The sequence below is a fragment of the Ornithorhynchus anatinus genome, chromosome 13 (genome assembly GCF_004115215.2).
Source record: "Ornithorhynchus anatinus isolate Pmale09 chromosome 13, mOrnAna1.pri.v4, whole genome shotgun sequence".
Classification (NCBI taxonomy): Eukaryota; Metazoa; Chordata; class Mammalia; order Monotremata; family Ornithorhynchidae; genus Ornithorhynchus; species Ornithorhynchus anatinus.
In genome coordinates, this window is record NC_041740.1 from 2,337,693 (window position 1) to 2,353,249 (window position 15,557).

Sequence of the window (15,557 nt, forward strand, 5' to 3'; positions counted from 1 at the left end):
CCCTTCCCTTCTCTGAGCCTCAGTTCCCTCACCTGCAGAATGGGGACTCAATCTCCGTCCTCCGAGGAAGTCCCTTCCCTTCTCTGAGCCTCAGTTCCCTCACCTGCAGAATGGGGACTCAATCTCCGCCCTCCCTGCTGTTTAGACCCTGAGCCCCTTGTGGGATCTGATGATCTGTCTGCCCCGGGACTTAGCGCATAGAAAGCGTTTCACAATTACCACGTTTATTAGTGGTGTTATTACTCTCAAGCGATAAACCTGGACTCCTGACGACAGAGTCAAACAGGCTAGAGACCGATCGGAGCTGGGCCGAGCTCGGCGTATTTCCCAATGCCGGAGATTCGGAGGTCAGGAAATTTCACCTGCTAGAAAGTGGCCCTGAAAAACGAAAGTGTTCTTTCCATCCTTCATTACGATCCTGCGCCATCAACCTGAAGGCCTTTTTGTAGATGTTGGGTCTTGGCCTATGGGAGTAAAGGACAGTGGCGCTCAAAGAAAATTTTACTGGATTTGTAGCCACCAAAACATTTTTGTGGCGACACTGTTTCCAAAAGAATTTACTCCACAACGAACGCAGGTCTTACAGTGAAGATTTCTAGCAAATCAGGACACGATGAAAATGAACTCTTCGATGAGGGTCTTATTTGATTTTTTAATTGGCCGATTCTAAAGGTGTTCAATCGGTCAAGTGTACTTATTGAGCGCCTACCATGTGCGGAACACAGTACGAAGCGCTTGGGAGAGTGCAGTATAACAGAGTTGGTAGACGTGCTCCCTGCCCACAATCCTAGGGAGAAGACAGACATTAATGTCAATAAAAATAAATTACAGATACGTATGTAAGTGCAGCGGGACTGAGGGAGGGGGCGAAATGATTGTGAAACGCTTACCACATGCCAAGCTCTGTACTGAGCACTGGAATAGATCATCGGGTCCTACGTGGGGCTCACAACCTAAGTAGAACCACCCCAAATTATTGATGAGCGACAACTCTGGAGAACCGGTATAGGATTTCGGTGGGTTGGGGTCTCCCTGCACGACGACGTCTTGGGTCACAGGCTGGGAAGTGTAGCCAGAATGGAATGCTAGGAATTTACAATTTTCATTTAATGTAAATCAGTATGACTCAAGGGCTGTCCATATCAGAGACAACTTAATCTTCTTTTTTTGTGTGTGTTCCGTTGAGCGCTCGCTAGGCGTCAAACACCGTTCTAAGCGTTGGGGTAGATACAAGTCAATCAGGTTGGACAGCGCCCCTGTCCCGCATGGGGCTCACAATCTAAGTAGTTGTATAAAAATAATCATGATGGTATTTGTTAAACGCTTACTATGTGCAAAGCACTGTTCTAAGCGCCGGAAGGGGATACAAGGTGATCAGGTTGTCCCACGAGGAGCTCTCAGTCTTAATCCCCATTTTCCAGATGAGGTCACTGAGGCCCAGTGAAGTGACTTGCCCAAAGTCACATAGCTGACAAGTGGCAGAGCAGGGATTCGAACCCATGACCTCTAACTCCCAAACCCCGGCTTTTTCCACTGAGCCACACTGCTTCTTTGGTTGTATTTTAGGCCTGATTATCCAGGAAGTTGGGGATAGTATTTCCACTGTAACATTAAAGAGGTTTCCTTTTGAGAGGGCCTTCCTCTTCATATTTATCAAGTCAGGATTCAGCGGCAAGTGTGGGCCAAAAAGCAGTTCATCGATGGTATATACTGAATGATTATTGTGTGCGGAGCACAGTACTGAGCCTTGGGGGGGAGTGTCCAGTATAGTAGAGCCGTTAGACACACTCCCTGCACACAACGAGCTCGCGGTCCAGAAGTGGCGAGGCCACGAGAAGCAGCGTGGCTCAGTGGAAAGAGCACGGGCTTTGGAGTCAGAGTTCATGGGTTCGAATCCCGGCTCGGCCACTTGTCAGCTGTGTGACTTTGGGCAAGTCACTTAACTTCTCTGTGCCTCAGTTACCTCATCTGTAAAATGGGGATCAAGACTGTGAACCCCACGTGGGACAACCTGATTCCCCTGTGTCTACCCCCAGCGCTTAGAACAGTGCTCGGCACATAGTAACGCTTAACAAATGCCATCATTATTATTATTATTATTGTTAGTGGAAAGAGCCCGGGCCCGCGAGACCAGAAGGACCCGGGCCCTAATCCCGGCCCCTCCACCTGTCGGCTGCGTGACCTTGGGCAAGTCACTCAACTTCTCAGGGCCGCGGTTCCCTCATCTATAAAATGGGGATTGAGACCGCGAGCCTAACGGTGGGATGGAGATTTTGTCCAACCTGATTACCTGGCAACCTCCCCAGGGTTTAGAGCGGTGCTTGGTACCAAGTAAAGCGCTTAACCACGATGACTCTCATTACACAGCCAAGCGCGTAGTCCGGGGAGAGGGGGAAACAAAGGGCTTCGTCTGGCAAAGGCAGAGGCTTCCGGGATGGAGCTCGATGCCTGTGTGAGTCCTCTTGTAGTTTTAGAAGAGAGAAAGCTCTCCCATTAAAGCATCAGGAGAGTGCCATTACCTCACAGGAGAATGAACGCCCCGCTCATTTTCACGATAGTAAAAATGAAGCTTTAAACCGCTAATGAGCTTCGGGTTTCCTGCTCGTCGGAATGACGCTCGCTGCCCTCCCAGGGAGCTCCGCCATCAGTTTCCTCGGGTCACTAGGCCGGCAGTATCCGATGAGGAGCAGTGTGGCCCAGTGGAGAGAACCCGGGCCTGGAAGCCAGGAGGACTCGGGTTCTAATGCCGGCTTCGCCGCTTGTCTGCCGGGTGATCTTGGGCAAGTCGCTTCACTTCGCTGGGGCCCCGGTTCCCTCATCTGTAAAATGAGGGATTAAGACTGTGAAGAAGCAGCATGGCTCAGTGGAAAGAGCCTGGTCTTGGGAGTCAGAGGTCATGGGTTCGAATCCCAGCTCTGGCACTTGTCAGCTGTGTGACTGTGGGCAAGTCACTTCTCTGTGCCTCAGTGACCTCAGCGGTAAAATGGGGATTAACTGTGAGCCTCACGTGGGACAACCTGATTACCCTGTATCTACCCCAGCGCTTAGAACAGTGCTCTGCACATAGTAAGTGCTTAACAAATACCAACATCACTGTGGGCCCCATGTGGGACGGGGACTGTGTCCAACCTGATTAACCTGCATCCACCCGGCGCTTAGAACAATGCCCGGCACGTAGTAAGCGCTTTCTAAGCGCTTCTAAAATACCATTCAATAAATAAATACTGACTTTGGGGCCTCCTGCCCTTTGTTTTCTCTCCCCAGGACTCCCGCTGATTTCACTCTGACAGAAATGTTTAGCCTGGATTCATTTAGGAAAGGTAAGACCTGGAGGCCTGGTTAGGTGGGGAAGGTGAGTGGAACCAAGAGCCGACTTGCCAGATTTTCATTTTCCTTCGGCTCTGAGGTGAAGGAGATCAGAACCGACATCCTCTAGCCGGAAGGTAGCACATGAATTCCACGCCGGGACAGAGGGTTTGACTGGTAGCATGGGAAACAGCATGGCGGAGTCGATAGAGCACAGGCCTGGGAATCAGGAGGTCATGGCTTCTAATCCCGCATCCGCCACGTGTCTGCTGTGTGACCTTGGGCAAGTCACTTCTCTGGGCCTCAGTTCCCTCATCTGTAAAATGGGGTTGGAGATTGTGAGTCCCATGGGGGACAGGGACAGTGTCCAACCCAATTTGGTTGTATTCACTTCAGCGTTTAGTTCAGTGCCTGGCACATAGTAAGGGCTTAACAAGTACCGTTGTTATTATTAGTTGTATCATGGGCCTACTGAATGAATGAATGAACTCGGTCCATTCGGGCAGAGTGACCTGTGGTCCCGGCTCGGCGTTGCCCCTCTACTCACCATCTTGAGTTTTCCACCCTTGGAACCCAGGAGGCCGGCAAAACGTCCAACCTCCCCGCCCACCGCAAGTCTGTAAAATGCCCTGCCCCAGGGCAGCACCCGGCTGCCCTCTTGCCTAACCATCCCGCTCTAGGGGAAAGTGCTCGGGGCCCGGGGCTCTTTGATCCTGGCCCTTGACCGGTTGCTAGACACAGCCCCGGCCTCAGCGCTAGGCAAGCCACTTGATGACGGCCCGAGTGGATTATTAAATCTCCAACGTGGAAGGGAACGTGAGGAGCCCGGCTCAGATGGGTGTCTCGGTCAGTCGTATTTATTGAACGCCGATTGCTTGCAGAGCTTGGGAGAGGACACCGTAACAGTAATCAGACACATTCCACGCCCCGAGAAGCAGCAAGGCGTAACGGATAGAGGCCCGAGAGCCAGAAGGTCGTGGGTTCTAATCCCGGCTCCGCCACTTGTCAGCTGGCTGACCTTGGGCAAGTCCCTTCTTCTCTGGGCCTCAGTTCCCTCATCTGTAAAATGGGGATGGAGATTCTGAGTCCCATGAGGAACAGATTAGACTGTAAACCCGTCAGTGGGCAGGGATTGTCTCTATCTGTTGCCGAATTGTACATTCCAAGTGCTTAGTACAGTGCTCTGCACATAGTAAGCACTCGATAAATACTATTGAATGAATGAACAGGGACCGTATCCAACCCAATTTGGTTGTATTCACTGCAGCCTGGCACATAAGAGCACGGGCTTTGGAGTCCGAAGTCATGAGTTCGAATCCCAGCTCTGCCACTTGTCAGCTGTGTGACTGTGGGCAAGTCACTTAACTTCTCTGTGCCTCAGTTCCCTCATCTGTAAAATGGGGATTAAGACTGTGAGCCCCACGTGGGACAACCCGACTCCCCTGTGTCCACCCCAGCGCTTAGAACAGTGCTCTGCGCATAGTAAGCGCTTAACAAATACCAACATTATTATTATTATTATTATTATTATTACATAGTAAGCGCTTAACAAATACTATTATTTAGTCTAGTCGGGAAGGCGTGAATATAAATAAATAAATGGCAGATGTAGACATAAGTGCCGTGGGGCTGGAAGGGGCGGTGAATAAATGGAGTGAGTAAGGCAGTCTATTCCTTCCTCTCCTGCCACATCTGACCCCCAACCCATTCGCTCCTCCCTTCAGCAGCCAGGTGACACTTTTTTGGGGGGAAGGACAAACTTCCCAAACACCCAGCGGCTCGTGCTTCCGCTAAGATTTCATCCCCAGCTTCCCAACCACCGGATGGACACCCTCTTGCCCCGATGGAGTGATTGCGTCCCGCCCCACAGCACGAAACAAAACACTCCGGGGGCTTTGGTGGCGCCCAAGGGGAGAGAGGACAAGGCTCGTCGTGGGCAAGGAACACAAATCTGTTGTACTCTCCCGAGCACTTAGTACAGTGCTCTGCACACAGTATTCATTCATTCAATAGTATTTATTGAGCGCTTACTATGTGCAGAGCACTGTGCTAAGCGCTTGGGATGAACAAGTCGGCAACAGATAGAGACGGTCCCTGCCGTTTGACGGGCTTACGGTCTAATCGGGGGAGACGGACAGACGAGAACGATGGCGATAAATAGAGTCGAGGGGAAGAACATCTCGTAAAAACCGATGGCAACTAAATAGAATCGAGGCGATGTACAATTCATTAACAAAATAAATAGGGTAACGAAAATATATACAGTTGAGCGGACGAGTACGGTGCCGTGGGGATGGGAAGGGAGAGGTGGAGGAGCAGAGGGAAAAGGGGAAAATGAGGCTTTAGCTGCGGAGAGGTAAAGGGGGGATGGCAGAGGGAGTAGAGGGGGAAGAGGAGCTCAGTCTGGGGACGCCTCTTGGAGGAGGTGATTTTTAAGTAGGGTTTTGAAGAGGGGAAGAGAATCAGTTTGGCGGAGGTGAGGAGGGAGGGCGTTCCGGGACCGCGGGAGGACGCGGCCCGGGGGTCGACGGCGGGACGGGCGAGACCGAGGGACGGCGAGGAGGTGGGCGGCGGAGGAGCGGAGCGTGCGGGGTGGGCGGTAGAAAGAGAGAAGGGAGGAGAGGTAGGAAGGGGCAAGGTGACGGAGAGCCTCGAAGCCTAGAGTGAGGAGTTTTTGTTCGGAGCGGAGGTCGATAGGCAACCACTGGAGTTGTTTAAGAAGGGGAGTGACAGGCCCAGATCGTTTCTGCGGGAAGATGAGCCGGGCGGCGGAGTGAAGAATAGCCTGGAGCGGGGCGAGAGAGGAGGAAGGGAGGTCAGAGAGAAGGCTGACACGGTAGTCTAGCCGGGATATAACGAGAGCCCGTAGCGGTAAGGTAGCCGTTTGGGTGGAGAGGAAAGGGCGGATCTTGGCGATATCGTAGAGGTGAAACCGGCAGGTCTCGGTAACGGATAGGACGTGTGGGGTGAACGAGAGAGACGAGTCAAGGATGACACCGAGATCGCGGGCCCGAGAGACGGGAAGGACGGTCGTGCCATCCACGGTGATAGAGAAGTCCGGGAGAGGACCGGGTTTGGGAGGGAAGATGAAGAGCTCAGTCTCGCTCATGTTGAGTTTTAGGTGGCGGGCTGACATCCAGGTGGAGACGTCCCGGAGGCGGGAGGAGATGCGAGCCCGAAGGGTGGGGGAGAGGACAGGGGCGGAGATGTAGATCTGCGTGTCATCTGCGTAGAGATGGTAGTCAAAGCCGTGAGAGCGGATGAGTTCACCGAGGGAGTGAGTGTAAATGGAGAACAGAAGAGGGCCGAGAACTGACCCTTGAGGAACTCCAAAAGTTAAAGGATGGGAGGGGGAGGAGGCTCCAGCAAAGGAGACCGAGAATGACCGCCCAGAGAGGTAAGAGGAGAACCGGGAGAGGACAGAGTCCGTGAAGCCAAGGTGAGATAAGGTATGGAGGAGGAGGGGATGGTCGACAGTGTCAAAGGCAGCAGAGAGGTCAAGGAGGATCAGAATGGAGTAGGAGCCATTGGATTTGGCAAGAAGGAGGTCACGGGTGACCTTAGAGAGAGCAGTCTCGGTTGAGTGGAGGGGACGGAAGCCAGATCGGAGGGGGTCTAGGAGAGAATGGGAGTTAAGGAATTCTAGGCATCGATCGTAGACAACTCGTTCTAGGATTTTGGAAAGGAAGGGTAGTAGGGAGATAGGGCGATAAGTGGAGGGGGAAGTGGGGTCAAGAGCGGGTTTTTTTAGGATGGGGGAGACGTGGGCATGTTTGAAGGCAGCGGGGAAGGAGCCATTGGAGATTGAGTGGTTAAAAATAGAAGTTAAGGAAGGTAGGAGGGCAGGGGCGATGGTTTTAAGAAGGTGAGAGGGAATGGGGTCCGAGGCGCAGGTGGAGGGGGTGGCACTTGCGAGGAGGGAGGAGATCTCCTCTGAGGATACTGCAGGGAAGGATGGGAAAGTAGGGGAGGGGGTCGGTGGGGGGGAGGGGAGAGGCGGAGGGGTGACTTTGGGGAGCTCAGGCTTGATTGTGTTGATTTTCGAGAGGAAATAGGTGGCCAGATCATTGGGGGTGAGAGATGGGGGAGGGGGAGGAACGGGGCCTAAGGAGAGAGTTAAAGGTCCGGAACAATCGGCGGGGGTGACGGGCATGGGTGTCGATGAGGGAGGAGAAGAAGGTTTGCCTGGCGGAGGAGAGGGCAGAGTTAAGGCAGGAAAGGATAAATTTGAAGTGTGTGAGGTCGGCTCGGTGCTTGGACTTTCGCCAGCAGCGCTCGGCAGCTCGAGCATAGGAGCGTAGGAGGCGGACGGAGGAGGCGATCCAGGGCTGTGGGTTAGTGAGCGAGAGCGGCGGAGGGAAAGGGGGGCGAGAGAGTCGAGATGAGTAGAGAGGGTGGAGTTGAGAGCGGAGACCCGATCGTCGAGAGTGGGAAGAGAGGACAGGGCGGCAAGGTGAGGAGAGATGCTATTGGAAAGACGGATGGGATCGAGAGAGCGGAGGTCTCTGTGGGGCAGTAGCGAAGATTTGCACGGGGAGGGAGTGTGAGAGATGAGGCAGGTGAGAAGGTTATGGTCAGAGAGAGGGATTTCAGAGTTGGTGAGGGAGGAGATAGTAAGCGCTCAATACATACCACTGATAGACCGAGGAAGGGAGAGGGGCCGGAGGTGCGAGTCATCTTCTTCTCCCCCTCCTCACTGCTTCATCGCCTCTGTTTTTTAATGGAATTTGTTAAGTGCTTGCTGTGCGCCAAGCTCAGGTAACTGCAGTAATAATCAAGTTGGACCTAGTCCCTGTCCCACACGGAGCTCAAGGTCTTAATCCCCATTTTCCAGATGAGGGAACTGAGGCCCAGGGAAGTGAAGCAGCTGGCCCGGGGTCACCCAGCAGACAAGTGATGGAGCCGGGATTAGAGGCCAGGTCCAGGCCCGGGTCCAGGCTCTTTCCATTAAGCCACACTCTTGGGGTCGTCCACCCCGGCCCCACTGACCGACATCCCGTGTTTTCCCCTCTGCAGATCGGGCCCAGCACAGGCAGCACCAGTGCAAACTCCCCCCACCCCGCCTTCCACCGCTCTGCGTCAACGCCGCCCCCGGAGGGGCCATCTCTCGGGGTAAGAGAGGAGCCGAGCCTCCAGCACCCACGCGGAGCCGGGAGGGAACAGCGGGGCCGCCCGAGGCTTGGAGCCAGGGCGACCCCCTCCCGGCCGGAGTCCGGGCGCATTTGGCCGCGACGGTCGCCGCCCCTCAGACCCGCAAGCGCCTCCCTTGAGCCTCGCCCGTGCCAGGAAGCGGTGGGCAGCGGGGCCGGGCCGCGGGTGTCCCCCGGGACGCCCGGGCACCGAATGCATGGTGCATGCAGGACTAGGGCACGGGGCGCACGGCAGGGAGAGGTGCTCTGGGGGCGAGCGGAGCCGCGCGTCTTTCCTCTTGCCTTTGGAGGGATCGACGCTGAGGCGAGCCCCCCCGGGCACCGAATGCATGGTGCATGCAGGCCAGCTCACAGGGCACACGGCAGGGAGAGGTGCTAAGGGGCGAGCGGAGCCAAACGCCTCCCCCGTTGTCTAGCGGGCCCCCTCTACCAGCAAACGGCCTCCCCTCGGCCCAAATCCTCATCGAGGAGCTTCAAAGCACTTTACCGACATCCAGTTCTGCACAGTTCTGCCCCAGGCAGACGGAAGGGGCTGCACCAGGTCCCCAGAAACAGGGCGCAGACGTCCTAAGCGCCTCAACGGACATTCTTCTTCCCCCAACCCTTAGGTCCTTGCCAGGTCTGAAAAGCACTTTTCTTTTGCCAGACCCTCTCGCGTCGGTTCTCCATTTGTTCATTCATTCATCCAGTCATTTTTATTAAGTGCTTGCTGGGTGCGGAACACTGTACTGAGCGCTTGGGAAAGTGCAGTACAATAATAAACAGTCACAGTCCCTGCCCACAAATAGCTCACAGTCTAGAGGCGGGGAGACAGACATTAATAAAACTAAATGAAATTACAGATATGGACTTAAGTGCTGTGGAGCTGGAAGCGGGGTGACGATGGTGGTGATGATTATGGTATTTAAGCGCTTGCTAGGTGCCAAGCACTGTTCTAAGCGCTGGGGTAGATACAGGGTAATCAGGTTGTCCCACGTGGGGCTCACAGTCTCCATCCCCATATTACAGATGAGGTAACTGAGGCCCAGAGAAGTTAAGTGGCCCAGCAGACAAGGGGCAGAGCCGGGATTAGAAACCCACGACCTCTGACTCCCAAGCCGTGCTCTTTCCAATAAGCCAAGCTGCTTAGGGAGCAGATCCCCCATCCCCAAAACCCCACCAGGATTAATAACCTCCCTTTTTAAGGTGAGGAAACTGAGGCCCAAAAAGGTCAAGCGATTTAAACAAATACCACAATTATTATTATTTCATTGCTTACTACGTGCCAGGCACTGTATTAAGTGCCGGAGGGAATACAAGCAAATCGGGTCGGAAACGGTCCCTGTCTCAGTCTTAATCCCCATTTTACAGATGAAGGTACCGAGGCACGGAGAAACAAAGTGACTTTCCCGAGGTCACAAGTGGCGGAGCCGGGATTAGGACCCAGGTCCTTCGGATTCCCGGACCCGGGCTGTAGCCACTGGGCCCACGCTGCTTCTCTTGCCAGAGGAAGTGGCCGAGAATACATTTGAGGAGGGAATAGATGTGACTCTTAGGGCTAACTAACTCCATGATAGGAATGGGGCCAGCTTCAGTGCCCCGTAAAGTGCTTTGAAGACGACATACCTCAGTAAACCCACTCGGGAGTCCAATAGCACCGTATTTTGCCAGAGCAGGCGTTCTGAGTGTAACTTCCATTCCAAAAAGCCCTCTCACCCAACCCGCCCTTTCACTCATCCCTAGTGGCAAATAAACCCCCACCCCCCCAAAAAAAATAAACATTCTCCGGGGAACGTTTCCCCAAATTTGGGCTCAGCCCGAAGGGGGACCTGGGAGAAAACCAGACCTCGGGGAGCGTTTGAGGTGAGAGTTTGCAAGAAACGCCAACCCCTTCCCCCCTGCCCCCGCACCCCTCCCGTTGCAAGCCAAAAGAGTTGATCGCCCCTTCTTTTTTTTCTTTCTTAAAATGCCCTGTAACTCGAAAAGGCTGAACGTTAACATTTCCAACATGGCAGGTGAGTGGCTCTCAGAGCAGCGGATGCGCTTTGGCTAAGCTTGGAAATAGTTTGGGGGGCTCCCTCTCCCCCCCCGGTCCCAGCCAAGCGGGGTCGGGCGATGCCTCCTTGAGCACGTGCAGTGGAGAGCGTCACTCCCCCCGCAGCCTGTCCGCCCCCTCCCCATCCCCCCCCCGGGGTCTGCACAGCTCAGCCCCAACGGAGCCTCCTCCCTTCCCCCGGGCGAGGGAGGGTGGGTACAGAGGCTCCTGCGGGCCAAATCTGCTCACCTTGCAGCCGTGACTCCAGAAAGCATCCACAGATGTGTGCTTCTCAGCCACCCCCCCCCTTTTTTTCTTTTTTCTTTTGGTTTTCCCTTTCATTTTTCTTAGCTGGAAACGTAAGCGTTGGCTCCGTGGAGGGAGACGCTTAATAGCCAGCGTTGGGATTGGGTTGCATCTCTATAGCGCTTTCCTTTGGCAAAAACGTACATCCCTATCATTTGCATTAACTGTTCCCCGTCCCCACCCCCCGGAATCAGGTCCGTCACAGTCTCTCCGGTGTACGAATGAGGAAACTGAGGCAGAGAGCAGGGCATCCGCTCCCCCACGGTCACACAGAAATGCAGGAGAAGTGGGATGAGACCTCACGACCCTACAGTTGTCCATTTGCCCCCTAGTTCCACTCTGCCTCCTCCCTCACGCCGCGGTTCCCTCGTCCCACAAGGTCAGCGAGCCCAGGGGGGCTCTTTAAGACAAAATGCCGCCCCCCCCCCCCCCCCCCCCCAGGAAAGGGATATCGGTTTCCTTCACATCCGCACTCAGTTCAAAGAACAGAAATTTCCCGGGAGTTTTGAGGAGCCGGAGCCAGGGGGAGGGGGCGTGGATGGCATCTGTTGATATTGCCCTAAGGGACACGGTTCAGCTACAGAGTCCCTGCCAGATATCTCCTGCCTCACTGTAGAGGGGCGCAGATAAAGCTGTTACTACTCCAGGACTCGAAGGGGAAGCGCCAGGCTAGACAGCAGAAGCATCCAGACACCCCTCTTGCCTCCGAAGCATCGTCATCATCCGGTCACCTGACTCCGGAGACGAGGCCAGGAGCAGGGACCCCCTCAGAGGCCCCTCCCCGGTGGTTGCTTGAGGCGAGCTGTCACCAGAAGGAGGAAAATTGTCCAACCCCCGTCACCGAACGAGAAGCCCGGAATGCTTCCCCCTCTGGCCAACCAAACTCCACTGAGCCCTCCATCCAAGGAGCAGGGTCTGGTCCCTTTCTCTGTGAGTCTGTCCCAGGCCCACCGTCGGACCTCGGCTGTACCCTCGAGGAGCCGAAGAGCCTGCCTCGCCAGTCAGTTCCACCCCACCCTCTCGTCACCCTCGCCCGGGAGACAGATGCCGGAGCCGACGCTAAAGGAGGCAAGTTCGATAAGTGTGGTTCCCGCCCTCAAGGAGCTTCCACAGTTCAGGATTGGTGAGCGCAAGAAGAGGTCACTGCCAGAAAACGTCTTCTGGGGAGCAAGGCCGCCTACGTGCCTGCCTCTGACCAAATCGTGCTTCAGAGAACCCTCATCCTGCGTCTCGGGAAAACCAGGCCTCGAGAGGGGAGACCATCTTAGCACTGAGGACGGGACATCCATTCTAGTTCAGTCAGGGAAAGCCCAGGATGCATTTCCCCAACGAACCTGGCCGGGCCCCACGTTGGCCAGGTGTGACTTTGGCTCCTCGGAGGTGAGTTGCTGAGGACGTGCCGTTGGCCGTCTGCCCCAAGCCCCCCTTTCCCCTTCCTCCTCATCTGGGTGAAGGTGAACGAGAAGTCGTTTTCCTTTGGTGACGCCAGCCGCAGCCCGCCTTCTTGGACTGTGGTGGGATGGCAGCTCCTCTCCGTGAGGACCCTCAAACAGGAGCTTCCCCGGAACTCGTCTCTCTCCCGATGCCCAGAGAGGGGATCGGGACCTACGGCCGGGCGACGTCGCCAACTGAAGAGCCAGCGGCCCCCCCGGGGTGGCATCCACCAGGGCGTTTCCCCAGCGTGTTCCGTTGGCGTTGGCTTCAGGCCGTTGGAGATCCAGCCGGTTCTGGTTCGGCCCCCACCTCCCAGGTGGCTGCCGACCAGCCAAGAGGGAAGGATGCAAGGCGCTCAGAAGAACTTGCCGGATGGCTGGAGAGGGGACAAGCTTGGGGGCCCTGATGGATCACAGACGCCCTGAACCGTCAAATGATCGAGAACATCGCCTTCTGACTTCCCCTTTCAAGGTTGCGAAGGAGCGGCGGTCGGTCGCCCCGGAGATCTGACTTGGGCATCGAACCCCGGGGTGAAGCCGGGCTGCAGTGAACCGTGCCACTTCCTCTTTCCGTGCCGGGCCGGAGGGGAAGGCCCTGCCTGACTTTTGAACCCTTCGATGAGGGCGGGACCCGGCAATTTAAGCTACCCCACTGCCTCTTTCCCCACAGGGCCGGCTCACTTACAGGAGCAAGGTGCCAGGGCCTGGAGCCCAGGGATCGGGCAGAACCAGTGAGGCATGACAACTCCGGGCCCAAATCAAACTCCCCTATCCCCACACCCCTCAGCCCAAAAGATGCCCTCTGGGGCTCAGAATCACAGAGCCAGGGAGACACTGGGCACTCAGATCCCTACAACGTGCCAGTCTGCTGTGGGTGAGGGGAAGCCGTATTCCCTCTTCACTCCCCTTACCTGGCACGTGTGCCAGGAGCTTGTGCCGGAATCAGAGTGGGATATGAGGAGGTGGGGAGGCCAAGGGGGAACAGAAGCCACCTGACTGCAGCGGGAGGGGAGAGCAGCCTGATCAACCCCCCAAAACACTAGCCTTGTCGGTATAGGGGGATGCTGTGGACTTCGGTGCTTGAATCTGGTTTTCGGGAAGGAGCGGTGGAAGAGAGGGGTCTAATGAACATTGCTTGGCACATAGTAAGTGCTTAATGAATACCGTAATCAGTGGGGCCTGCCACAGGGTAAAGCGTAGGATTGCCGGAGCCCGCCTGCCTCTTTCTCCCCCTTTGGAAAAGTGTCCCATTCATGCTCGATCTTGCCCAGAAGCCCGGCCCCAGCGACAGGAAGAAGGCCCGGGGGTTGGTATACCCAGACCCCGTTCCAGGCCTTGTTCTCCCTCATCTCCCTTTCCCACCTTGCTTCCTTGAAAAGCAGCGTGGCCTGATGGATAGAGCCTGGGCCTGGGAGTCAGAAGGCCATGGGTTCCAATTCCGACTCTGCCACTTGTCTGCTGTGTGACCTTAGGCAAGACACTTCACTTCTCTGTGCCTCAGTTCCCTCATCTATAAAATGGGGATTAAGACCATGAGCCTTATAGGGGACAGGGTCTGTGTCCACCCCGTTTACTTCTCTGGGCCTCCCCAGCCCAGTGCTTAGAACAGTGCATGTCACATAGTAAGTGCTTAACAGATACCATAAGTATTGTTATTATTATCCACCCCAGTGCTTAGAACTGTGCCAATCACATAGTAAGCGCTTAACAAATACCCTAAGTATTATTATTATCCATTGCAGTGCTTAAAACAGTGCCTGGCACATAGTAAGTGCTTAACAAATACTCTAATTATTATAATTATCCACTGCAGAGCTTAGAAAAGTGCCTGGCACATAGTAAGCGCTTAACAAATATCCTAAGAATTATTATTATCCACCACAGCGCTTAGAAAAGTGCCCATCACATAGTAAGCGCTTAAAAAATACCCTAAGTATTTTCCACCGCAGCACTTGGAAAAGTGCCTGGCACATAGTAAGAGCTTAACAAATACCCTAAGTATTATTATTATCCACCCCAGTGCTTAGAACGGTGCCTGCCCCATAGTAAGCGCTTAACAAATACCCTAATTATTATTATCCACCCCAGCGCTTAGAACAGTGCCTGCCACATAGTAAGCGCTTAACAAATCCCCGAGTTATTATTATTACCCACCCCAACACTTAGAAAACTGGCACATAGTAAACGCTTAACAAATGCCCTAGTTATTATTAACCACCGCAGTGCGTAGAACAGTGCCTGGCACATAATAAACGCCGAACAAATACCGTAATAATAAGAAGAATTACTATTATTTGTCCCCCTTCAGGGCCCAGCGTTGGGGTCCTTAGGCCCCGGGGCCCGCAACGAGCCCTCCGGGCCGGAGGGAGCGCTGTACAGGCGGGCCTCTCCTGACCCTCGCGTGCGCACGCGTGGCGGGAGCGCGAGAGAGGAGGGGCCGCGCGCGCGGGCGGGAGCGCGGCACTGCGCCTGCGCCCTGGCCGGGCGGCCGCCAGCGCCCCCACGCGGGCGTGGGCGGAGTGGGCGATGGCGGCCGCCGGGCGGCTCCGAGCATCAGCGGCGGGGCCGCCACCGGGGCGGCGGGGCGGGCTGTCGCAGCCCCGGGGGCCCGATTAGCAGCCGCCGCCGGGGGTCGGGAACATGGTGAACGGTGAGGAGCGGCCGGGGGGGGGAGGGGTGCTGGGGGAAGGGAAATCCCGGTGAATGAATGAATGGTTGAATGAATGAATGAAGGGCGGTCCGCCAGGCCGCGCGCCCCCTGTCGGCGGGGAGCGGCATCGCCACCCCTGCCGTCGCGGCCTTTCCCAAAGGCTGAGCACCACGTTTCGCACCCGGCCCCTCCATCATGATAACGGCCTTCGTTAAGCGCCTACTATGTGCCAAGCGCTGTGATAAGCGGGAAGCCGCCTGGCTCCGTGGAAAGAGCCCGGGCTTCAGAGTCAGAGGTCATGGGTTCGACTCCCGGCTCTGCCACTTGTCAGCTGGGTGACTGTGGGCAAGTCACTTCACCTCTCTGTGCCTCGGTTACCTCATCTGTAAAATGGGGATTAACCGGGAGCCTCACGTGGGACGACCTGATTACCCTGTATCTACCCCAGTGCTTAGAACAGTGCTCTGCACATAGTAGACTGTAAGACCGATTAGACCGTAAGCCCGTCAAGCGGCAGGGACTGTCTCTATCTGTTGCCGACTTGTTCATTCCAAGCGCTTAGTACAGTGCTCTGCACATAGTAAGCGCTCAGTAGCGTGGCTCAGTGGAAAGAGCATGGGCTTTGGAGTCAGGGCTCATGAGGTCGAATCCCAGCTCTGCCACTTGTCAGCTGTGTGACTGTGGGCAAGTCACTTCAC

At 55.4% G+C, this 15,557-nt stretch overlaps 1 protein-coding gene across 4 annotated transcripts in view; it reads left to right on the plus strand.

Annotated features, from left to right (window-relative positions):
• The window catches only part of DHX30 (DExH-box helicase 30), a 34,924-nt gene that overhangs the window by 3,079 nt on the left and 16,288 nt on the right, over positions 1-15,557 (plus strand). For 2 of the 4 annotated variants that reach the window (XM_029077896.2, XM_029077897.2), the window contains exons 3-4: positions 3,265-3,320; positions 8,323-8,418. In XM_029077896.2, coding sequence (XP_028933729.1) covers positions 3,293-3,320; positions 8,323-8,418 — 124 coding nt within the window. In that variant the 5' untranslated portion in view covers positions 3,265-3,292. Of the gene's footprint in view, positions 1-3,264; positions 3,321-8,322; positions 8,419-10,421; positions 10,451-14,771; positions 14,860-15,557 lie in introns of those variants that run through there. The other 2 variants (XM_029077899.1, XM_029077898.2) reach the window with 2 other exon arrangements.